Source organism: Lupinus angustifolius, chromosome LG10 (assembly GCF_001865875.1).
Source record: "Lupinus angustifolius cultivar Tanjil chromosome LG10, LupAngTanjil_v1.0, whole genome shotgun sequence".
Classification (NCBI taxonomy): domain Eukaryota; kingdom Viridiplantae; phylum Streptophyta; class Magnoliopsida; order Fabales; family Fabaceae; genus Lupinus; species Lupinus angustifolius.
In genome coordinates this window covers 2,747,091-2,772,130 of record NC_032018.1, presented here as the reverse complement: position 1 = coordinate 2,772,130, position 25,040 = coordinate 2,747,091, and the positions used below count along the sequence as shown (strand labels likewise).

Genomic DNA, 25,040 nt, shown 5'->3' with positions numbered 1-25,040 from the left:
GTTATATTCCACTCTCCTAGTCAAATTCAAACTTTTATATCATTTACCTATTTTCACAATATTTCCATAACCGTAATAATAATAATAATACATTTAAGTTCACGGGTCAACATTCCTTTTCCTGAAATGGGTCACATGCTCACTAATTTCATCTACTCACAATTTTTTACTCTCTTCCACTTTGGTTTCCAATTAATTCACCCCATCATTGTATATTTTCTATTTGTTTCTTTTTTTAATAAAGTTCGTGCAATCCCTCAAAATAAACTATTTGTGCACCGAAGTTATGATGATTCACTCCTAAAATGATCATCAATGCACCTGAGTGTAGGACTCATCCTAGGACAATCGAAAAATCACCCTCGTGCCATGGAGGATTGCTTCAGGTTTCATAAGCTTTGTGCGGTGCCCTGTCCCAAACTCTATCCCATACTAATTATATTATGTCACGTCAGTTAAAAAAAATTAAACATTCATAACTTTACCAGTTTTACTTCATTGTGATTGGTCAGAGACATGGTTGAGGACAAGAGATCCCCATCCTACTACAACACCGAGATTTCTACGTCGTTCAACATGAAACTGCCACGTGTCGACTAGCTTGTTTATTTATTTCTTATATTATATTTTTACAAACAAGAGTTAATTAAATAAACTGATTTTTCATTTAAACAAATAATAATAAATATTTTATTAATTTAATGAATAAACAATAATATTAAATAAATAATAATGATTAGATTTAAAAATTAATTTTGTTTTAAAAATATTATTTTCAAGAGATTAAGAAAAAAGTTGCAGCTTACACAATAACTCTCCTTTTAATTCGAGTTGAGAAGTGTTTGTGGCCATTAATACTTCTGCCATCTTTCCATCTTTCGGGACATTGGGTAATTCACTCTTAATGTTGCATCTTTTATCTTAACCTTACTAATACAACACGTGTTGTATGTTATTTATGTTCTAGGTTGAGAAGTGGTCAAAACTATTGACATTGTCTCTATCATTTGTTGAAGCCAAGGTTATTTAGGTTGAAAGGTTTACCGGTGTTGTTTCTGTCTTTTTAATTCTTTATGAATCTATTAAAGTAATTTATATAATAAATATTAATATATATTTATAATTAAATAATTAATATGAAGTTAATAGGATGGTCATAAGGGGTTCATGTCTTACTTTTTGCTCTATGTTAAGAAGTAGTCACATTTATTAATATTGTCTCTACCACCTCTCCAATAGAAAAGTGATCAATCACCAATATTATTTTTTTACAATTAATTCTCTTTCAAATAATTAAATAATTCTCTATAAAATTAATATCGATACAAATGTTTTTTAAATAAATTTGGAAATTGGAAGAATTATCACAATTATTATAGTCTCTTTTCCTTCTACTGTGTTGAGGGTCACAATTATTAGGACTCTATATATCATCTTCCAAATTATGGAGGGAAGTCTCTCATTTACTTGTTATCTTTCGACCTCAATTAATAAAAATAAAATCAATTCTACCAAATTTTCAACCTCAACTATGTAGTATTAATTTTTTTCATTGCACTCTATAAATATGTATGAGCAAAATAAACTCTTCTTAGACAAACTAATAAAAAATATATCATTTTTATTTAATAAATAAATGATTAATCAAATCTTTGGTATAAAGATCCATGTAATTAACAATATATCATTTTAAAACAGATGGTGAGATTGTTAATATTTTTCTAGATCCATAATTGACTCATGAATTCAAAACATAGATTCAATTATCATATTTTCTAAATTAGACATAAAAATATTATTTTTATACATTTTAACAGCAAAAAAACCCTATAGCTGCTCCAAGTCATCCGGAAGAGAATGAAATTTCATTCTCCATTTACCTAACTCGTGAAACGGATGAACCATCAAAAAGTGAATCGCTACAATAGTAGTCTTGGTTGAAAACGAGATTAAGATAACATATTTAATGAACTTTAGCTAGACAGAAAGTGCATCTTGAAAGAATATCTATATGCGCCAAAAACTTCAACCACTACACAAAATGACAGCATCATAATCTGCATTCACAAAAAGGGAAGGCATTCGATTTTAATGGCACTTTTGACAAAGATTAAGAAGAGGGGCCTCATGTTTTCTACTTTGGATGAGAATGACACGTCGGTGATTTCATCTGAAATCTTCAAAGCACACACGTTCGACCTTCCCCAAGAGATGTATCATAATGGAGGAGAAAATGAACGATACAGTCTTCCCACTTATGTAATTATAGTCATTTTGACTTTTGTGGGTACACGTAAAAAAAGGTATACTATTATATGACAACGAATTTAAAAAATTCTAACAATAAATAAATTCTTAAGAAAATGAAAGGAAAACTCATTATTATATGTGGTAGTGAACCTGAAAGTAGAAGAGAATAATACATTTGTTCGACTAGAAAAATTGTAAGTGCTCATCTATCATTGGTTAGGTCTAGTCATCTAGTTCACTAGCAATACAGGTTCAACAGATGGATTCAATAGCTGAAGCATGCTTTGAAGAACAGGAAAATCGGAAAAAGAATCATATGGGAAGCCTACGTTACTTGTTTCGTGAGCTGCTTCAGGTCATGATTTCAAATACTGAAAACAAACTATGAAAATATGGTTATATACATATACCTTCGCCAAACCCTATTAGAAGCATTGTCTACTGGGTTGCCCTCTCTTCAGCCTATGTTGCAACATGTTAAATTTGGATGAAAAGAAATAGACGTTTTCAAACAGCATCTTTCCAACTCAAATGAAGTTTTCACAAGACAATGAAGTGATTTAGCTATTAGATTTATGCATTGTTTACCCAACCAAAACACTTGGAAAAATGTAGTCCTATTTTGGATAGGGTGAGAAAGGACTAGTAGATTGTAGTTTGATAAACTTTGAATGTTAGCTGTCATAGCTTGAAGCCTATATCCTTTTCTAGGTATATGGCAACTAGTTAGGGATATATCCTTAAAAATCAAGTCAATTGATAAAGCTAGTGGACATTCAGTACTAGCACCTAGTTCAAACCCCAACATTGCACTGTCTGGCCTCTCCCTAACAACTTTACAATCAATAAGTTGGAAAAGCAAACTTACATATATATACCAATATGAATATCTATATTTTGATATTTAGTTTATCTGTTTGTAAATTTTGTTGTACCTAAGTTTATCCTACTATGTGTGCATACATATATTTTAGTTTTTCAATAATTTTTTTAGATATCATAATATACTCCTAGTATGATAAAATTTATGTCTTTGATATTCGGCTTTCTGTTCACCAAGTTTTTTTTGCTGTTAATAAATTTCTTTGACTTTAGAATTATTCTATGTTTTCTTGTCTAAATTATGAGTATAACACACCAATAAAGGCAATTTTACTCAAGGGAGGTAAAAATAACTACAACCAGAGTTATTTTATTATTAGTTGTTGCTCATAATTGGCATTTACATCTACTTGATGTGAACACAACATTTATACATCATCTAAATAATGAGGTTTATATGAAAGTACCTCTAGTTTATAGGTTGAGCCTCAATTGTTTGCAAGTTAGAGAAATCACTCTACTCCAAGCTTACATGCTTACTATTTACTTGCAAGCTTGTGAGGGATGTTGAACACCAACAATTCAGAATCCAGCCACATAGATGAGAAATTACACAGTGGGAATTTCAATCAATTTCAGTGTAATTGCAAATTCAATTTCATTGAATAAAATATCAAACAAAACACACAATTCTCCTCACATAAATCAACTATGTATGTTGATTCTCACTCAAGGAACTCATCAAGCATACCATGGCACTCAAGGAAATCATCAACCAACAATAAACCAAGGAAATCATCAACCAGCAATAAACCAAACAATAACTTTTCACCAAACTCTCTCATTCATAATTCAAAGACAAGCAAGCATAGGAATGCATCAAGGCTATGTAATTCACAGATTCAATCAAGATCTCATTGATAAACACCATCTTCCTTCATTAACATCTAACATTACAAACATCAACTCTGCATCAATCAAAGATGCAGAACCAGATCAAAAACCTCCAGTTATCATTTCATATGATCATCACAACATCAACACTCGGTCAATCATAGTTGTAATCATTATAAGTATGTTTTACATTTGTATATTTAGCCTATGTCCTTCCATAAGTTGGCTAAAGTCTCTAATTGATTAAGTTTTGTAATTGGCATGTGTTGTAATAGATAGTTAGTTAAATAGGTTAGTTAGTTAGTTAGCTTTTCCTCCAAGTATAAGTATTGGCTCTAGGATAGTTTTCATTCAAGCTTTTCCATAGCATAATAAACTGATCTTTGATCAGAATTTCATCAATAAAAGATCTATCATCACGAGGTTATTCATAGTAAGATTTGTTTCTTGTTGTTCTTGGATTGTTAATCCATTGTGAAACAAAGCTTCTTTCTTCTTTCTTTCTTTGATGGTATCATAGCTCTTTTAGAGAGCTCTGTTACATTCAACAAATATTCATCATGGATTCAACTACTACTACTCTTGTTCAAAATTCTTCTGACCTCTCTCAAGATCCATACTACACACATCCTTCAGAAAGTCATGCACTCATCTTGTATCACCATTGCTGAATGGTGACAACTACCACCAGTGGACAAGGTCTATGCTTTGTATGAAGGATCTGTCTTGTTGGGCATTCTGATTGATCCAACAATATGGTCACTTCATGGATCATTAGATCAGTTACACCATCCATAGCTTAGAGCATTCTTTGGATAGACAAAGCATATGAAGTTTGGGAAGACCTCAATGAGAGATTCTCCCAAGGTAATCTCTTCAAGATAGCAGAATTGCAAGATACTATAGGAAATCTTAAGCAAGGTGATCTAAGTGTCTCAAAGTATTTCACTCAAACCAAAATCATATGGGATGAGTTATATACTTTTATGCCCGAACCAAGATGCACTTGTGATGCTCTGTGTGACATCAAGAAGCATAGAGAAGAGGACAAGATCATTAGGTTCCTAAAGGGGCTCAATGATGCATACAGTGGGGTTAAGTCCCAAATTATGCTCATGGACCCCATTCCTTCAATGAGAAAAGTATTCTCCCTTGTAGTTCAACATGAAATGCAGATGTATGGACATGAACCAGATTCAAAGGCTATGACCATATCTAGCAATGGAAAAAGGGGAGGATATTCAGGAAGATCCTACACTTCAAATAGAAACTTCAACAACACCTCTGGAAGAGGGACTCCTTCTGGATATGGCAGAGGATCTTGGACAAAAACTCAAACTCCTCCAAAATTTTGTACCTATTGCAAGAAAAATGGGCATACCACAGAGACTTGCTATAAACTGCATGGTTACCCTGCCAACTTTCCTCTTAGTATAGGAGAAAAAGTGAACTCCACTCAATCCTCAACCTTAAATGAATCTGAGAAGAATGATGTGCAAGACACTGATCAAACAGATGAGAAGGTTTTTGGCCTCAATAAGCAGCAATATCAAGGACCGATGAGCATGCTACAAACTCAAAACACACAAAGAACTGATATTGAGCACTCCAACATTTTATCTGCTACCTCTATGCCACCAGATATAAACAATACAGGTACCTCTTATCTTGATCAATCAATAACTTCTTGGATATTGGATAGTGGAGCAACAGACCACATCAATTCCAAATTATCAAATTATGAAACCTATAATAGAATAAGACCAATTAAGGCCAAGCTACCTAATGGAAATGAGGTAATCTCACAAATCTCAGGAACCATATCCCTGCTTCCCAACTTAATTCTATACAATGTTCTCTATTTACCTGATTTTTCATATAACATGTTATCCATATCAAGACTCACTTGTGATTTGCAATATACTCTATGCTTTGATTCTAACTATTGTCTCATCCAGGAGAAGAAGTCTTTGAAGAAGATTGGTATAGCTAGAGCTTCAAATGGCCTGTATATGTTTAACTCTGCAACTGCACAACATCATGTGAATATTACTAATACTTGTCAACCTTGTTTTCCTAGTTCTAGCTTATGGCATTTTAGATTAGGACATATTTCTCACAATTGTATGAACCTTGTTAAGGCTAAATTCCCCTTTATTACTGCCAATAAAATTCATCTTTGTGAAATTTGACACTTGGCCAAACAGAAAAAGCTCCCCTTCCCCATAAGTAGTAGTCAGTCTTTATATTGCTTTGATTTGATACATGTTGACATATGGGGGCCTTTCTCTACCCCATCTGTACATGGCCATAAATATTTCCTGACTATAGTAGATGATCACTCTAGATTTACATGGATCTATCTAATGCAGAGCAAGGCAGAAACACAAGCTATTTTACAGAATTTTATTAACATGATAGAGACACAATTCTCTGCCAAAATCAGAACCATTAGGAGTGATAATGGCCCTGAGTTCTCTATGAAAACCTTCTATGCCACAAAGGGAATCAATCACCAAACCTCATGCATATATACCCCTCAACAAAATGGAGTTATTGAGAGGAAACACCACCATTTGTTGAATGTAGCTAGGGCTCTCTTGATCCAAAGTAATCTGCCCAAAATCTTCTGGTCTTATGCCATCAAACATGCTACTCATCTCATTAATCTCTTGCCTACTCCCATTCTTAAACAACAGACCCCTCATGAAGCCTTATATAACAAATTACCTGATCTACAACACTTAAGAACCTTTGGTTCCTTATGCTATGCGAGCACTCATAAACACTCCAGAACCAAATTTGACCCTAAAGCTGCTAGATGCATCTTTTTAGGATACAAACAAGGTATCAAGGGATACATAGTCATGAATCTCTCGACCAGAGCCTTAGAAGTAACAAGAAATGTTGTCTTCTATGAGACAATCTTCCCATACTCATCTCTGACCACCTCAACCAATGCCTCTCCTAACCAAGTCCCTCTACCTGAACCTACCTCTAATGCCTTCTATGAAGACATTTTACCATCAACTGTGACATCTCCTAATGAAGATCCAATATCCCCTCCATGCCCTACAACTATCAACTCTGAACCTCCTATGAGAAGAAGTAACATGCCCTCTAAACCTCCTACATACTTAGAAGACTACCACTATGCCTTACTTAACAACACTACCCTGCCTTCCACTTCTAAATATCCCCTATCTTCATACATGTCCTATGATAATCTGTCTAAATCCTACCTTCATAGAATCCTCTTAATATCTTCTGAAACAGAACCTAGAACATACTTACAGGCTATTAAGATCCCTCATTGTCAGGAAGCCATACACAAAGAATTACAAGCTCTGCAAAACAATAACACTTGGATTATAACCGATTTACTCATGAATAAGAATCCTATTGGTTGCAAATGGGTTTTCAAGATCAAATACAAAGCTGATGGATCTATTGAAAGATACAAGGCTAGATTGGTAGCCAAGGGATACACCCAAACTGAGGGCATAGATTACATTGATACCTTTTCCCCAGTTGTCAAAATAACCACTGTCAGGCTCCTTCTAGCCTTAGCATCTATCCATAATTGGCCTCTAGCACAACTTGATATCAATAACGCTTTCCTACATGGAGACCTTAAAGAAATTGTCTACATGACCCTTCCTCCTGGGCTTCCCTCCTCTGGACAGAACCAAGTCTGCAAGCTTGAAAAGTCCCTATATGGACTAAAGCAAGCAAGCAGACAATGGTTTGCAAAGCTATCTCATTTCCTCATCAGACTTAATTACCAGAAAGCCTAGAGGAGATCACTCTCTCTTCACCAAATGGTCATCACCAAACTCAATCACTGCCAGCCTTGTGTATGTGGATGACATTATCCTCACTAGTAACAACACACATGAAATTGCCAACCTCAAAACTCTTCTTGACAATACCTTCAAGATAAAAGACTTAGGCACTTTGAAATTGCCCGAAATAAAACAGGAATCTCTATGAATCAGAGAAAATATGCGCTTGAAATTCTCTCTGATGTAGGTTTGCTAGACTGCAAACCCTCTAACACACCTATGACATATGGAAGCCATCTGTTTCAGGATTCCAGTGCTCCATTCCATGATCCTTCCTCTTATAGAAGATTGATAGGAAGACTCATTTACTTAACAAACACACGACCTGACTTATGCTTTTCTGTTCAACAGTTAACACAATTCATGGCTAATCCTACAATCACTCATCATAATGCTGCCTTAAAAGTCCTAAGATACATTAAGGGTACCCCTGCTATAGGTTTGCACTTCTCAAACACATCCATTGTTCAATTAAAGGCTTACAGCGATAGTGATTGGGCTGCCTGCCCTGATACTAGACGATCCATAACAAGTTTTTGTATCTATCTTGGCACTTCCCTCATATCTTGGAAATCCAAGAAACAAAAGACCATTTTCCGTAGCTCTTGTGAGGCAGAGTATCGTGCTATGGCTATTACTACTTGTGAATTGACTTGGCTTACTTATTTGCTTGAAGATTTACAATATTCATTCTCTATGCCTGCTATAATGTTTTGTGATAATCAATCTGCCATTTATATTGCCAATAACCCTGTTTTTCATGAAAGAACCAAGCACATAGAGCTTGATTGTCATATTGTTCGAGAGAAATGCACTCAAGGTAAAATCAAGCTCCTTCCTGTTCCTTCTCACCTTCAACTTGCTGATGCCCTCACTAAGCCTCTAGGAGCAAAGGATTACTCAAACATTCAACTCAAGTTAGGGCTCATCAATATATGTGCCCCAACTTGTGGGCGGCTATCATACAAAACACACAATTCTCCTCACATAAATCAACTATGTATGTTGATTCTCACTCAAGGAACTCATCAAGCATACCATGGCACTCAAGGAAATCATCAACCAGCAATAAACCAAGGAAATCATCAACCAACAATAAACCAAACAGCAACTTTTCACCAAACTCTCTCATTAATAATTCAAAGACAAGCAAGCATAAGAATGCATCAAGGCTATGTAATTCACATATTCAATCAAGATCTCATTGATAAACACCATCTTCCTTCATTAACATCTAACATTACAAACATCAACTCTGCATCAATCAAAGATACAGAACCAGATCAAAAACCTCCAGTTATCATTTCATATGATCATCTCAACATCAACACTCGGTCAATCATAGTTGTAATCATTATAAGTATGTTTTACATTTGTATATTTAGCCTATGTCCTTCCATAAGTTGGCTAAAGTCTCTAATTGATTAAGTTTTGTAATTGGCATGTGTTGTAATAGATAGTTAGTTAAATAGGTTAGTTAGTTAGTTAGCTTTTCCTCCAAGTATAAGTATTGGCTCTAGGATAGTTTTCATTCAAGCTTTTCCATAGCATAATAAACTGATCTTTGATCAGAATTTCATCAATAAAAGATCTATCATGACGAGGTTATTCCCAGTAAGATTCGTTTCATTTTGTTCTTGGATTGTTAATCCATTGTGAAACAAAGCTTCTTTCTTCTTTCTTTCTTTGATAAAATTTCTGTTACAAATTCATCTCTTTCATCTATTCCTCTTCTCTCTTTTTCACTCTCTGTTTTGCCTCAACAAGCTCAAGCATGAGCTTATACAATTTTCACAAGGCTTGCACTATAACTTATGGTCTAATAGCTGCTTTGGGAATATTGATTCGGCAGATGCTTCTTTCTTTTATGCATTGCTAGGTCACTGTTCTGATTGTTGCTTTTTTCCAACTTTATTATCTATTTCAATGATGAACATGATTGAAAATGTATTTTTTACATATTGTCATTTAGTCATCACAGAAAGTATTTGATTCTATATTTTCTTTCATATACCTCATTAGTCAGAAGATGTTAATTGAGATTAAAGATCTATTCTTTAGGGGGAAATTATATTCTTTAGCATGAGTTATTAGCTCATTCATTGTAAACAAACATCAAATAATTAGTACATATACCAATACCAATAGTAGCTAAAAAATGTCTATCAAACCACTTTAAGGATTTCCTATGTTCCCTAAACTTCCCTATTAATGTTGGACCAGATGCGACCGGGGAGCCTCCAACCATCGAGGAGTTCTATTGTTAGATGGATATAGGAAGAGTGAAGAGTCACAAGTGAGACACCACATCTTGAACAAAAACCTTAAGGCATTAGTTCCATGGGTCTTTCCTACTTATAAATTCTTTCACTCCACCACGCATATCCAATGTGTGACTTCACACTTGAATAAACCCAACAATTAAACATACTACATATGCTTTATGCTACTGAATTTACTATGCAACTGACCCTGGCCCATGTCTTAGTGCATGAAGCAGTCCCCTTTTATCATTGCAGGCAATCCATGCTAAGGCTAAGCAGTTCGAGCCCAAGACAAGGAACCCTGACCGTGATCTATAGGCCATTGGAATGCAACACACAAGGCAAGGCTGCAACTGGCCAAGGTTCTTGGCTTATCTGTTTTCACACCTAGGCCACTCTTGGATCTGTTCAACCTGGTTTTGGGAATGGTTTAGTGGCAGAGCTTCTTTGAATTTTAGCACATGTTAAATGTGTTAGTTAGTAGTTAATTTGGATTTGTTATTTTCTGGTTGCTTCTTTTCCAAGCAAGCTCTATTCAAGTGGCTAGGTATATATATATATAGTATATACACTGCTTGCTGGTTTGTAAATCTATCAATCAATAATATACATTCAATATATCTTCTAGTTTCTTCACATCATAAATTCCATTATTCCCTGATTGTTTTTCCATATTACTCCAGTCACAACTTGCACTATGCTTCTTTGCCTTTGTTGGAAAGTCCTTTGATTTTGTTCCTGCCATATGGTGTATGTACAAGCTGTAATATGATAGAAAACCACATTTTGCCTCAGTCTTCTATTTTTTCAAAGGTGATTGGTGTATCTACTCCAAACACCATATTCATATTGTGAATAGATGCAATTAAAAAACATGTTGTCCTTAGATTCAATTTCAGTTTGATATAAAATACATAGATCATCTATTACAATTATATTTGTTTTCTGCACCCTATCCTTGGTGGGGAGTCTATTATGAATGGATAGTTGTGAGATCAATGCATATTTAGGTATAATGTATCTAGACCATAGGTAGCCATATTTTATATTTTATCTAGTATTTAGGATTGTGCATCCATTTCCCTTTGGAGAAACCTTTAGCTAATTTCTGTTTGACTTTGTGAAGTTCTTTCCAGTGTCATGAAGCAGAATCCTTACACTTGTGCCTCCATATGTCTTCACCTTTTAAATAATAGCCATTACTCACTTGACCCAAAGAACATCTTCTTCACATGCCATGCATCAAAATTTCTTGACCGATGTTGCTTCATTCCAAGTTATGATATCTACTTAGATATGTTTTGCATCAACCCAAGCTCATCCACCATTACCTCAATGTCCTTTAGGTAAGCCAAGAATTCATGAGTTCAAGAAATCAAAAATTCAAGAGTCCAAGAAATCAAGATTCATCGAATCCAAGAATCAAGATTCATCGAATCCAAGAATCAAGAATCCAAGAACCTAAGATTCAAGAATCCAAGAATCAATAATACAAGAATACAAAACTCCAAGATTTCAAGAATCCAAGAATTCAAATTCAAGAAATAAAGATAAAAAAAATGAAACAAAAATGTATTAACAAAGAAATCAAGAAATAAATAAATCATGGAATATATGGGCATAAAATATTAATCAGTGATATGTTATTTGTGCATATTTTCCCTTTGCAATTATACTCATCTTTCATTCATTCTGTGGTTTCCTTTCTTTTATTTCATTCTGAAGAGTAAACTTAATTGGTATATATGGGCATAAAATATTAATTTCTACTCTCTCCTTCTTGATGAGTGAGGGCATTTTAGAAGTTAAAATTAGCCATTAACATTTTCACATTTTCACATTTTCATTCATTTCCAATGGGCTTTCCTTATAGCCCAGAGCAATTCTCTTTCACCTCAGAAACACAGAGAGAATTAGCGCTGAAAATTTTCCAATTTCAGTATACACAAAAATCCCACCCAATTCACTAATTCCTTCAAATCTCTCCAATTTCCGCTTCTCTCATTATTTCCCGAATCCAATTTTCCGTTACTCTTCAAATTTCCCCCTTCCAAAATCACGGAATCAGAAATCTCCTGAATCGATTAGGGTTTGTGTTTCATAATTTCCGTGATCTCCAATTATGGATGATATGGAAGATGATGCAAGGTATCCTCCAAAGTCGTTCTCTTTGAACCGCCAAAACCCTTCTCATCGCCAGAAACACCCAATTCGAGGCACCCCTTATCATCACCATCGCCCAATTCCCACTCGTTACGTAGAAGAACCCGATGAAGACGAAGAACCAGAGGAATTCGACAATTATGATGCCGGAGAAGACGAATTCGACCAAGAGGAAAATGGGTATGGTGGTAATTTCGAAAATGATGATGGGTTCGGTAGGAACTCGAACAAGAAGAGGAAGGTACGAGGTGGTCCTTCTGTTTCAAACTACGAGCTTGCGCCGCACATGAAAACTTCGTATAATCGGAGTTCTGAAGATGATTGGACAGAACATGCAACATTTGTGCTGTTGGAGGTTTGGGGGGACAAGTTCCTTCAACTTGGGAGGAACAGTTTGAGGTCTGATGATTGGAACGATGTCGCGGAGAAGGTTTCGGAGGAATTGAAGGTGGAAAGGAATGTTTTTCAATGTAGGAACATGTTGGATAAGCTGAAACGTAGGTATAAGAAAGAAAAGGCTAGAATTGATGAAATGTGTTTGAATACTAGTAAATGGGCTTATTTCAAGAAAATGGATATGTTGATGGCTTCTTCTGCAAGGCAAGAGTATGGTCTAGCTTGTGGTGTTGATTCGGGTGAGTATGTGTTTATGAATACAAGGGTGTATTTGAATAAGTCCAATGGGTTTGATGAGATGAGGGATAGTCCTGGTGAGAGTGAGACTGATGAGGATAATGATGATTCAAAAACGGCGGTTAAAGTTGGTGGTGATGAGGATGATGAGACTTCATATAGGGTGCTGGCCGATTCGATTCAGAAGTTTGGGAAGATTTATGAAAAGATTGAGAGTAGTAAGAGGGAGCAGATGATGGAGTTGGAGAAAATGAGGTTAGATTTTAATAGGGAATTGGAGCTGCAGAAGAAGCAGATTTTGGAAAGGGCTCAGGCCGAGATAGCTAAAATACAGGAAGTGGATGAGGATGATACAGAAACTTCTACTGAGAATCTCAGTGAATGATGTAACAAGGTTGGTTGGTTTCCTACATAATTGTATTTTGTCATAATTGCTTATGATAATAGGATGCAGATGCGTCCGTTTCCTTTTTCTTCTTTTAGTACTGATGATTATTGTAATTTGCTGATTTCGATGGATAGCCACATAACTTGGTTCTGTCCTTATTTTTCCTATAAGGAAAGGGAGATTGTCTTTTTGCTATTTGAATTGTTTGTGCACATCATATCTCAAGTTTGTTTTGTCATGCTTTGCATTAGTTCCATGGGTCTTTCCTACTTATAAATTCTTTCACTCCACCACGCATATCCAATGTGTGACTTCACACTTGAATAAACCCAACAATTAAACATACTACATATGCTTTATGCTACTGAATTTACTATGCAACTGACCCTGGCCCATGTCTTAGTGCATGAAGCAGTCCCCTTTTATCATTGCAGGCAATCCATGCTAAGGCTAAGCAGTTCGAGCCCAAGACAAGGAACCCTGACCGTGATCTATAGGCCATTGGAATGCAACACACAAGGCAAGGCTGCAACTGGCCAAGGTTCTTGGCTTATCTGTTTTCACACCTAGGCCACTCTTGGATCTGTTCAACCTGGTTTTGGGAATGGTTTAGTGGCAGAGCTTCTTTGAATTTTAGCACATGTTAAATGTGTTAGTTAGTAGTTAATTTGGATTTGTTATTTTCTGGTTGCTTCTTTTCCAAGCAAGCTCTATTCAAGTGGCTAGGTATATATATATATAGTATATACACTGCTTGCTGGTTTGTAAATCTATCAATCAATAATATACATTCAATATATCTTCTAGTTTCTTCACATCATAAATTCCATTATTCCCTGATTGTTTTTCCATATTACTCCAGTCACAACTTGCACTATGCTTCTTTGCCTTTGTTGGAAAGTCCTTTGATTTTGTTCCTGCCATATGGTGTATGTACAAGCTGTAATATGATAGAAAACCACATTTTGCCTCAGTCTTCTATTTTTTCAAAGGTGATTGGTGTATCTACTCCAAACACCATATTCATATTGTGAATAGATGCAATTAAAAAACATGTTGTCCTTAGATTCAATTTCAGTTTGATATAAAATACATAGATCATCTATTACAATTATATTTGTTTTCTGCACCCTATCCTTGGTGGGGAGTCTATTATGAATGGATAGTTGTGAGATCAATGCATATTTAGGTATAATGTATCTAGACCATAGGTAGCCATATTTTATATTTTATCTAGTATTTAGGATTGTGCATCCATTTCCCTTTGGAGAAACCTTTAGCTAATTTCTGTTTGACTTTGTGAAGTTCTTTCCAGTGTCATGAAGCAGAATCCTTACACTTGTGCCTCCATATGTCTTCACCTTTTAAATAATAGCCATTACTCACTTGACCCAAAGAACATCTTCTTCACATGCCATGCATCAAAATTTCTTGACCGATGTTGCTTCATTCCAAGTTATGATATCTACTTAGATATGTTTTGCATCAACCCAAGCTCATCCACCATTACCTCAATGTCCTTTAGGTAAGCCAAGAATTCATGAGTTCAAGAAATCAAAAATTCAAGAGTCCAAGAAATCAAGATTCATCGAATCCAAGAATCAAGATTCATCGAATCCAAGAATCAAGAATCCAAGAACCTAAGATTCAAGAATCCAAGAATCAATAATACAAGAATACAAAACTCCAAGATTTCAAGAATCCAAGAATTCAAATTCAAGAAATAAAGATAAAAAAAATGAAACAAAAATGTATTAACAAAGAAATCAAGAAATAAATAAATCATGGAATATATGGGCATAAAATATTAATCAGTGATATGTTATTTGTGCATATTTTCCCTTTGCAATTATACTCATCTTTCATTCATTCTGTGGTTTCCTTTCTTTTATTTCATTCTGAAGAGTAAACTTAATTGGTATATATGGGCATAAAATATTAATTTCTACTCTCTCCTTCTTGATGAGTGAGGGCATTTTAGAAGTTAAAATTAGCCATTAACATTTTCACATTTTCACATTTTCATTCATTTCCAATGGGCTTTCCTTATAGCCCAGAGCAATTCTCTTTCACCTCAGAAACACAGAGAGAATTAGCGCTGAAAATTTTCCAATTTCAGTATACACAAAAATCCCACCCAATTCACTAATTCCTTCAAATCTCTCCAATTTCCGCTTCTCTCATTATTTCCCGAATCCAATTTTCCGTTACTCTTCAAATTTCCCCCTTCCAAAATCACGGAATCAGAAATCTCCTGAATCGATTAGGGTTTGTGTTTCATAATTTCCGTGATCTCCAATTATGGATGATATGGAAGATGATGCAAGGTATCCTCCAAAGTCGTTCTCTTTGAACCGCCAAAACCCTTCTCATCGCCAGAAACACCCAATTCGAGGCACCCCTTATCATCACCATCGCCCAATTCCCACTCGTTACGTAGAAGAACCCGATGAAGACGAAGAACCAGAGGAATTCGACAATTATGATGCCGGAGAAGACGAATTCGACCAAGAGGAAAATGGGTATGGTGGTAATTTCGAAAATGATGATGGGTTCGGTAGGAACTCGAACAAGAAGAGGAAGGTACGAGGTGGTCCTTCTGTTTCAAACTACGAGCTTGCGCCGCACATGAAAACTTCGTATAATCGGAGTTCTGAAGATGATTGGACAGAACATGCAACATTTGTGCTGTTGGAGGTTTGGGGGGACAAGTTCCTTCAACTTGGGAGGAACAGTTTGAGGTCTGATGATTGGAACGATGTCGCGGAGAAGGTTTCGGAGGAATTGAAGGTGGAAAGGAATGTTTTTCAATGTAGGAACATGTTGGATAAGCTGAAACGTAGGTATAAGAAAGAAAAGGCTAGAATTGATGAAATGTGTTTGAATACTAGTAAATGGGCTTATTTCAAGAAAATGGATATGTTGATGGCTTCTTCTGCAAGGCAAGAGTATGGTCTAGCTTGTGGTGTTGATTCGGGTGAGTATGTGTTTATGAATACAAGGGTGTATTTGAATAAGTCCAATGGGTTTGATGAGATGAGGGATAGTCCTGGTGAGAGTGAGACTGATGAGGATAATGATGATTCAAAAACGGCGGTTAAAGTTGGTGGTGATGAGGATGATGAGACTTCATATAGGGTGCTGGCCGATTCGATTCAGAAGTTTGGGAAGATTTATGAAAAGATTGAGAGTAGTAAGAGGGAGCAGATGATGGAGTTGGAGAAAATGAGGTTAGATTTTAATAGGGAATTGGAGCTGCAGAAGAAGCAGATTTTGGAAAGGGCTCAGGCCGAGATAGCTAAAATACAGGAAGTGGATGAGGATGATACAGAAACTTCTACTGAGAATCTCAGTGAATGATGTAACAAGGTTGGTTGGTTTCCTACATAATTGTATTTTGTCATAATTGCTTATGATAATAGGATGCAGATGCGTCCGTTTCCTTTTTCTTCTTTTAGTACTGATGATTATTGTAATTTGCTGATTTCGATGGATAGCCACATAACTTGGTTCTGTCCTTATTTTTCCTATAAGGAAAGGGAGATTGTCTTTTTGCTATTTGAATTGTTTGTGCACATCATATCTCAAGTTTGTTTTGTCATGCTTTTAAATGTTACATAAATCCTCAGATGACACAGCAGAATGAAATTGGAACCACACTCATATTCTATATGATAACATACTTTAAACGAAGTAGTTGAATACTTGCTGGAAATGCTGAAAGTGATGTGTTGAAAATTAAATTAGAGCCTATTTTGAAGGATTGTAAAATTTAGAAAAACTGTTTTTAGATTTTATTTTAAGATAAGATAGTCTTTTTAACTCTTCATTATGAGTACTGACTTAAAGGAAAATGTGAGGGCAGATCCTAAAAACCTGACTGAAACTGTGACTAAGATAAACATTTGCTACCTTCAAAATCAAACTGAGAGAATGATATATGTATACAAATATTTCGGACCAAAGGATAAGGTAAGAATTTCAGGTATTGACAGTTTTACATATCAATTGTTTTAATGGGTTGTAAAAGGAAATGTAACTGTGTTGTTTACTCAGATGAGAGGTTAGAACGGTGAGATGGTTTAATATTCACAGTTTGAAAATAAGTTTCTAGATATGGGGAAGTTTGCACCAGGAGTGTTTGCACCAGGAGTGTTTGCACCAGGAGTGTTTGCACCAGGAGTGTTTGCACCAGGAGTGTTTGCACCAGGAGTGTTTGCACCAGGAGTGTTTGCACCAGGAGTGTTTGCACCAGGAGTGTTTGCACCAGGAGTGTTTGCACCAGGAGTGTTTGCACCAGGAGTGTTTGCACCAGGAGTGTTTGCACCAGGAGTGTTTGCACCAGGAGTGTTTGCACCAGGAGTGTTTGCACCAGGAGTGTTTGCACCAGGAGTGTTTGCACCATACAGATTCACCTGCCGTTATGCATTAAAGGAGGTGTGCTTTTATACTTTGAAAGGCACACTTCTGTTCTGTATGTAGTTCATGAATATATGCATGCATGTTTTCTAATTTTAAATGGTCCAATGTATCTGTATTTGAAGATGATATTATGGTGTTTTATAATTTTTGTGTGTGTCTTAGGAGTTGCATTCTTGGAAAGTGAAAAATTTCTTAATTGACTGCAAAAGTTTGAAGGGAAGATTTTCCACAAGCTGAAATGAGCTGCTGCAAGTAAAGTGCATAACAATCCCTTTATGTATTCTAACAATGCAGAAGTTGCTTCAGAAGTGTAATAGTTTTTTGTAAGAGTAGCATGCAATAAATTGTGGTATACTTTTAATAATTTGCACCATATTGCAGCCAATTACACTTTTAAGAGGGGGAAGCTTTGTGCTGATAGCATGCTAAATTTTAATGCATCTACATAGAACTTCCACTCTCCTAATCCTAGCGTCTTTTCAATATTTTTAAATATTAGTATTTACTAAACTAATATATAGCAACATAGTCATAAATTTAAACACAATGTATACTCTTTTCTACCAGTCATTCTTGAAAGTGAAATATGAAATCTTTGAAGTGTGTTGCAGAGGGTTTTGCCATCATTAGACAATGGCAATATTTTCCAAAACATGGAGAGAAGGCAAAGATGGAATTGGAGCGATTTTGACTTACATTATTTTATCTCCCATCTTCCTCCAAGATTTTGAACAAGAGGATTTTAATTGAAATCCTTCCTCTATCTCTTCCTCTTCGCTCTTGTCCCTTAAACCAAACAACACATTGCTCTTTCATAAAATAACATATCATTTTACTTGAATTGGTTGGAGTAAGTGATGGATCCATTAGATAAACAGAAGAATGTACAAAGAAGAAAAAGCTTGCTCAGATGCTAGTTATCTGATATAAAAAGGAAGTAAAAATGAGATTGAAGGCAAGCATTTCCGCAAAGAATTTGGTCATGGTTAACTGAATCAGGTCCTTACAAATTTAAGGGAAGTTATAATGTAATTGGTATGTCATTAAGTTTTGTATAAATGGAAATACACAAGTTCTGCTTTATTCATTGTGTATGTGGGTGAGAGAAGAAAATTGATTACATCATGTTAGAAAACCTTTCCACTAAGATTAAGGGTATAATATGAGGGTCTCATAGTGCATACAATCTTATTCTCACAAGTAAATAGACTATTTACAGATAATGAAGGGTAGTATTTATAATGACGAATAGTGGGATAAAATACTATGACTCCACATCAGAGGGAAAAGAAGCTAAAAATAAAAGGTAGTGTGTCTGCAAAAACAAATAGTGTTCATAATGTGTGTGATCTGTGTTATTCTTCTACATTGGAAATAGCTCCTCCTTGATAGCAGGGCATATCCACTGTATCTGGATGTATGTAATCTCCCACATATCATCATCATCTTTTGGGACTAGAATTTCCTCATCCTTCATTTGTGTTATTATCTTTTTCAACAAATCAGGGATTATTTCATTCACAGATGATGGTCCATAATGTCCTAAGTCAGCTTTCATGCATGTGTCCATTCTTCTCAATATGCCTAACCAGAATGACCTAAACCCTGGGCTCTCAGATATTTGTCTCAATGACTGCAAGTACATATCTGTCAATAGCTCCATTGCAAGTTTAAGGGTCCCTTCCATACTTCTCATTTCCCTTTCAGCATTTTCCCTCCTTGAGTACTCCAACATCTTCTCATGAAGCTCGTCAACCATGGCAAATATCACAAGGTTGAAATAGTTAATGCAGTTTGATGATATATATAGCATCTCTTCAGCTAGATTAAAACTTTTATGAAGAGAATATACTGCATGGTTTCTTATTTCTTCCTGTCTTGATAAGCTTGTCCTTCTAAATGCTTCTCCTAGTTTCACAAATAGATTCATGATGTAGTTTGCAGAAGCAGGACCTCTACTATTGTCCTCCATGGAGGAACTGCTTGTGTTGCTTGTTGTACTAACATTACTCCCAGGATCTGAGTATTGTGTTCTGTGCCATTGAATCAACAAGTTAGTAGAATCAGCTAATAGGTCAAGTATCTTCTTCTTTTTCTCTACTGGACTGTTCTTAGCTAAAAAACAACCGAAAGCACAATCTATGCAGTATGGATAATTTGTTCTTGACACATGAGTGCCATCAGAAAATAATGCTACCAAGGCCTCAATTCCAAGATCATAGGTTTCAGGATGCCTCCATGCCACTGATAACAAGTTCAGTATCGACTTCCATGCGAATTGAGTCTGCAAATTTGCAGGGTATTCAATGACTATTTTCCTAATTGTTTGCGATATAATCTCATGACACATGTCAAGGATTTCTTTATCAAGCTTCCACATTAGAGTTATAGATTTGAAAATAAGCTCCTCAGCTAGTTTGTCATCTCTTGGTGTAGAAAAGAGCCTGCTACAGATCTTGAGAAGTGCTAGAATAGCCTTTTCTGCAAATGGTATTGGAGAGAACATGGGAAACTGAGAAACTGCTAGCAGGTACTCATGGAAGTTTGGCCAAAATATGTGGAATCTATGAAGATTAGCTAAAGCTATTGCGGTGATCAAATCCCAACAGAAACCAACAGTTTCTTCTTCCTCAACAGGAGTGCTAAACTTTTGGCCTTTTCCGGCAGCCGAAAATATCAATGATCTCCCAAGGTTTTGTAAGGAGTCTTTAGGGATGTTTGAACTACCGCTGAAGATGCTGCCAATTTTGCACAGTTTGATCATCTTGAGGTTCCGTTCAAATTCACTACCAAGGGTTATGCCATCTTCCATGTTATCAGATGAAAGATGTGTAAACCGATCCATTATGATAGACATTCGATGACTTCCAAATTTATTACCATCAGATGGAGAAATGGCACCTGATTCAGGTGTTGTTGGGTCATCCATTGATGCATCAAAATCAATGACAGATTGAGGAAGCAGCTTAAGCCTTTTAAGTTTTAACAAGCAGTCTATAATGTTCTTCCAACCTCCTCGAATGGAGTCTCGGAAATAGTTTGCTATAGTGAAAACAGCAACTGTTGCCATTCTTGGCTTCAAATCATGACTGAAGGTAAACATGGTCTCTTCTGTTGAAGCATACGGATTTAGCAGCGTTGTGAATTTGCAGAAAGAAGTTATGAGCTCATCAAGAGTATCTTCTAGTCCATACTGAGCAATCCTTGCTATGGAGAATAACCCTTCAATGCATTCATGAAGCAGCTCCTCTTCTTCAGCATGCTCAAAGAATGATGAAAGAGCAGCCATTGATGGACCAGCAATGCAGGCAAACATATCGCGACATATTCTTCGATCAAAGTCACATTGTATGAAACTTTGTGTCACTTTTGATCGGTTTATAAGCTGAATCCATCTACTTGGGTTCATATCTAATGACACTGTTGTACTTTTATGTTCAATGGCAATTGCATAATTTGAAATAGACTGAAAAAGCTCAGAAAGATACTCTCTAGGCAAATCTTGCCCTGCATTGATGGCTCTATTGTTCCTAATGAAATCCTCTTCATTCATTTTCTTCTTGACTTGGGGGTTGTGTTGATCAGTGTTAAGCATGATGAGGGAGTAGCACAAGATTAGAACAGTATCCTTGCTTGCAAACATGTCCGAGGATTGTTGGTCAAAGAATCTCTCTGCAAATGCTTCTAGAATTCTTTGAATCTTTTGTGACTCACCTGGTAGCCAAAAACTTTCTAGATAAAACCGAAGTGCCGTGTCAAGGACCATGCCATTGAAATGGAAGGTTTCGGTGAATTCCTTGAGAACTTGGAGATAGAAATCATCAGGGTCTCCAAGATACTCCCCTATTGTCTTCTTGTCTAGGCCCGGAGTGAAACGAAAGAAGTAAGCATATGACTTAGGATCTGGAGGATCAGAGATTAACTTGGCATGCTTCAAGTACTCAAGCCCCTTTTTATTATCTCTGTTAAAATGGTTTGCAGCAATATTTAACTTCTTCTTCTGCATTTTACTCACCCTTACATGTTCCACCCAACCTTCAAGGTCATCTTCTTTATCTTTCTCCTCCCAAAAAGGTGAATATTCAGTTATTTGAACTGAGCAGGGACCTAAAAGGCTTGAATAATCTTTATCAATATTATCTGCAATGTTGTGAATTGTGATCAATAGTCCTTCAAAGGCTTGCATTTGCAAACTTGTTAAGGGACCATTCCCTGCAAATGAGTGTTTACAAAGCACCCTTCCAACCTCCTCAAACACATCGCGGCAACATGGATCGCAATCATAGTTTACATAAACTTCAACGATGAATGTTGGTTGTCTGCAGAAATTTATGATCCCTTCAACTGCAACTTCTTGAAGGTGAACTGTGCTTCCTGAAGTTGCAATTCTAATTAGCACATATCCAAAGAAAGCTGCTAGTTGGAAACGAATAAACCTACAAAAAGAAAACCAAACATAAATTAAAAGATTATAATAACTGTACCCAAAATATGGGGCAGAACAATCACTTTCCCTTAAGAAATCTAACCTTCTTAGAAAGTGATATGCATTCAATACAGTGCTGCAAATCATGGACAAGACAAAGGAGCTAGACCATGATCCATAGTAAATCAAATGGTGGAACAAGTCATCTTGGACCATCCTTAAAAGCTTTGGGTGCTTTCCTATCTCATCTCCACTAAGTTCTATAGCTGAGTTGATCAAAAGCAAGGCAAAAATCTGAACATCTTCATCAGCAGTGTGAGAAGTAGCCCCATCAGTCTCAACCACTGACACAACATTCAACAAAGAGCACAAGAAATGAAATATATCAATGGCACAACGAACGCCGTAACCATTTTCCAAACTTCCACCATCATCATCATCAGTGTCTGATTCTGAATCCCCTTCACTACCACCATCCCTAGCTTCAATCTCAGGCAACCTAGAAAACACAACTTGGATAAGCTCATGCATGGTGTACCTTGCACTCCTTTGAAGCAAATCTCCTCTACTCACAGATTGTTGCACAACCTGAAAGCAAGTGTTTACAAGGGTGCAAACAGCTTGATCATTGAGCAATGTTGAAGCCTTATGGTTCATTATCCCAGCCAAAACTTGCAGTATCTTCATCATCACGGCATCTTCAGAAACTGGATCTGTTTTCTCCAGCCTGCAGCTTGTGATACCTGAGACAATGGATTCCATTGCATCTTTTGCACCTGCTGTCTTCACATCAAAGACTTCAAACTTGAGAATCTTGAGAAGGGAAGAGAGTGCAACACCTGTGGTTCATATCAGATAGTTACATGCTTAGCACGCACACGCGCACACACACACACACACACACATATATATATATATATATATATTGCATGTATCTTTTAATCTTGATCATTCAAATAAGACTAATAATCCATATTAATTGTTCTCATTTATCATAATAGCGCACTATTCTGACGTGAGTCGCTCCCCATAGTTGACAAGATCGAGATCTTACGTAAGATTGGAATGGGTAAATGAAAACGTAAAACGCATGATCGTAACATGGATCGTAAGATCCTACTGAATATTGATTTTTTTAAATATACATATACACAGAATAATAAAATCTTCAACTTTCTCCATTGCTATAAATAACAAAATTAACAAGTAGCACTTGATAAACTTAAACTTCCAATATCAAAATATATGCATACACAAGTATTAAGTTTATGCAAAACTAACATGTCAACATAAACATCTAAAGTGTTTGATAGCTAAAAATACCAACAAGTATCACTGATATTATATTAAACATGTGGAAATACCATGCAGCTAGACGGTGTTTCAGGTGGAAACTTCATGTTTTATGTAGCCTACACATATATTATTATAGTATGTATGTAGAAAGTGGAACAAAAGTCAATCCGAGTGTTGTATGTGGAAAGTGGAACAAAAGTCAATCCGAGTGTTGACTGGGACACCTACAAAGCACAATTTAACAAAAACATAACACATAAAAACAAAGGGAGAGAACATAACAAAGGCAACACAATGAGCACCATATTTCTCCCATTACACATTACAACATAAAAAAGAGAAAGAACATCACTTTAGAGAGAATAACGAAAACAAATATGTTGAAGATGAAGACGAATACGATAATAAGGAAAAGTCTTAAAAATGAAGTCTTTTATGGTTGTGGTTGTAACTTCTACTTCTATTCTGGTTATGATTTGTTTGTTATTTTGCAATTTAGGAGTTAGAAGAATTTTAGGCCATGGATTTCCCCTTCTATACAGGTTTAAAAGTTGAGTATTTTTTAATTTAGAATTTCGCCATAAAAACAGAAAATCATAACGAGACAGCGATTTTACGATCCTGCGATCTTCCCCGGCAATCTCACTAGCAGTGGTGAAATCACATTTAAAGTGGGCACGTGACTCGCTAACTCTTGAAAACTCTTAAAATTTTCCAATCCTACGAGTTAAATCGCGATCTTAACTACTATGTCGCTCCCTATATATATAGTACAAATAATAATCGTTAGTTAGTAAGATTTAAAGAAGGAGATCGTAATAACCAACCTGTGGCGGAGGCAGGTACATCATCACTTTGAATGACATCAAGAAAAGGAGAGAGGTAAATGGAAGGATCAATGGTGCGCCATTCTTGTTGAGGGTTGAAGATAAGAGATCGAAGAGACCTCAATGAACTCATAAGGGAAGAGTCATAGCTTTCTTCTGAGGCTGAGATATTGTAAACTGGGTTGAATTCTGGACCGCGACGAATCACAGCTAGAACTGCACCAACTTCTGTGTTTAACATGCATGACAGTCCAAGTTGTTTTCTTTTCGATTTTGTTGTGTCTTTGTTTTGATGAATATCATCATCTTCTCCATTCTCCATTGCCATTAATCGTTTCATGAAGATTAAGTTCTCTTCCAACAATGTTTAACCATGCAAGTTAAGGACGTGAGTGCATGCTCCTAAAACTATGTACTATCTTTACTTTGTGCATGGTAACAATAATATTGACATTTTTTTACACTATATTTTATTTAGTTTAGTTTTTTGTGCACCTCATAATTTTCACTTGAGGTGTTTGCCAAAAATGGAAAGTCTATTTTGGTGTTAGTGATGGTGAATTAGAGAAGGAAATAGTTGGTTAGTGTTACAGTGAGAGTGGAGAAGACCGAGTATAAAGGAGAGGAACTTTTGGAGAGAGTTTCGTATGTGTGAGGACACAACAATTGAGGAACTTTTGGTGGGTTTCCTTTGTTTTGTTTTATAATTATATTTATTGCAACTTTTATATAGTTGAAATACTTAATTTAAGGAAGGAAACTCAAATGTTTTTTGAACATTAGAAAAATGGTACACCACATGCAACACTG

At 35.9% G+C, this 25,040-nt stretch overlaps 4 protein-coding genes across 5 annotated transcripts; 3 read left to right on the top strand and 1 right to left on the bottom strand.

Moving 5' to 3' along the window:
* Positions 7,956–10,393, top strand: LOC109357919 (uncharacterized mitochondrial protein AtMg00810-like). The gene is made up of 3 exons (XM_019601973.1): positions 7,956–8,728; positions 10,035–10,107; positions 10,331–10,393. Exons 1-3 carry the CDS (start codon positions 7,956–7,958, stop codon positions 10,391–10,393), a joined length of 909 nt encoding a protein of 302 aa, XP_019457518.1.
* On the top strand, positions 11,938–18,147 carry LOC109358454 (trihelix transcription factor ASIL2-like). Of its 2 annotated transcripts, none has more exons than XM_019602678.1 (2): positions 11,938–13,265; positions 17,844–18,147. In XM_019602678.1, the coding sequence occupies exon 1, from the start codon at positions 12,198–12,200 to the stop codon at positions 13,254–13,256; it is 1,059 nt and encodes a 352-aa protein (XP_019458223.1). In that variant the 5' UTR covers positions 11,938–12,197; the 3' UTR covers positions 13,257–13,265; positions 17,844–18,147. The 2 variants fall into 2 exon arrangements, with proteins under 2 accessions (XP_019458223.1, XP_019458222.1); XM_019602677.1 differs by lacking the exon at positions 17,844–18,147 and adding an exon at positions 16,601–16,834 and having other exon boundaries at positions 11,938–13,282.
* Positions 15,307–18,130, top strand: LOC109358453 (trihelix transcription factor ASIL2-like). The gene is made up of 2 exons (XM_019602676.1): positions 15,307–16,628; positions 17,844–18,130. The coding sequence occupies exon 1, from the start codon at positions 15,561–15,563 to the stop codon at positions 16,617–16,619; it is 1,059 nt and encodes a 352-aa protein (XP_019458221.1). The 5' UTR covers positions 15,307–15,560; the 3' UTR covers positions 16,620–16,628; positions 17,844–18,130.
* Positions 18,965–24,756, bottom strand: LOC109358452 (ARF guanine-nucleotide exchange factor GNL2). The gene is made up of 3 exons (XM_019602675.1): positions 24,231–24,756; positions 22,211–22,946; positions 18,965–22,117 (listed from the first exon to the last, which is right to left on the bottom strand). The coding sequence occupies exons 1-3, from the start codon at positions 24,568–24,570 to the stop codon at positions 19,045–19,047; spliced, it is 4,149 nt and encodes a 1,382-aa protein (XP_019458220.1). The 5' UTR covers positions 24,571–24,756; the 3' UTR covers positions 18,965–19,044.

What these genes read in the sequence shown, in the direction of transcription:
- LOC109358454 (XM_019602678.1), top strand. Translation starts at nt 12,198, where the DNA reads ATGGATGATATGGAAGATGATGCAAGGTATCCTCCAAAGTCGTTCTCT.
- LOC109357919 (XM_019601973.1), top strand. Translation starts at nt 7,956, where the DNA reads ATGAATCAGAGAAAATATGCGCTTGAAATTCTCTCTGATGTAGGTTTG. An exon ending in TACTCAAACATTCAACTCAA is followed by an intron (nt 8,729 to 10,034) that starts GTTAGGGCTCAT and finishes ATGTTGGACCAG; the next exon opens with ATGCGACCGGGGAGCCTCCA. An exon ending in GGAAGAGTGAAGAGTCACAA is followed by an intron (nt 10,108 to 10,330) that starts GTGAGACACCAC and finishes TTATCATTGCAG; the next exon opens with GCAATCCATGCTAAGGCTAA.
- LOC109358453 (XM_019602676.1), top strand. Translation starts at nt 15,561, where the DNA reads ATGGATGATATGGAAGATGATGCAAGGTATCCTCCAAAGTCGTTCTCT.
- LOC109358452 (XM_019602675.1), bottom strand. Translation starts at nt 24,570, where the DNA reads ATGAAACGATTAATGGCAATGGAGAATGGAGAAGATGATGATATTCAT. An exon ending in TGTACCTGCCTCCGCCACAG is followed by an intron (nt 22,947 to 24,230) that starts GTTGGTTATTAC and finishes TATGAACCACAG; the next exon opens with GTGTTGCACTCTCTTCCCTT. An exon ending in GCATATCACTTTCTAAGAAG is followed by an intron (nt 22,118 to 22,210) that starts GTTAGATTTCTT and finishes TTCTTTTTGTAG; the next exon opens with GTTTATTCGTTTCCAACTAG.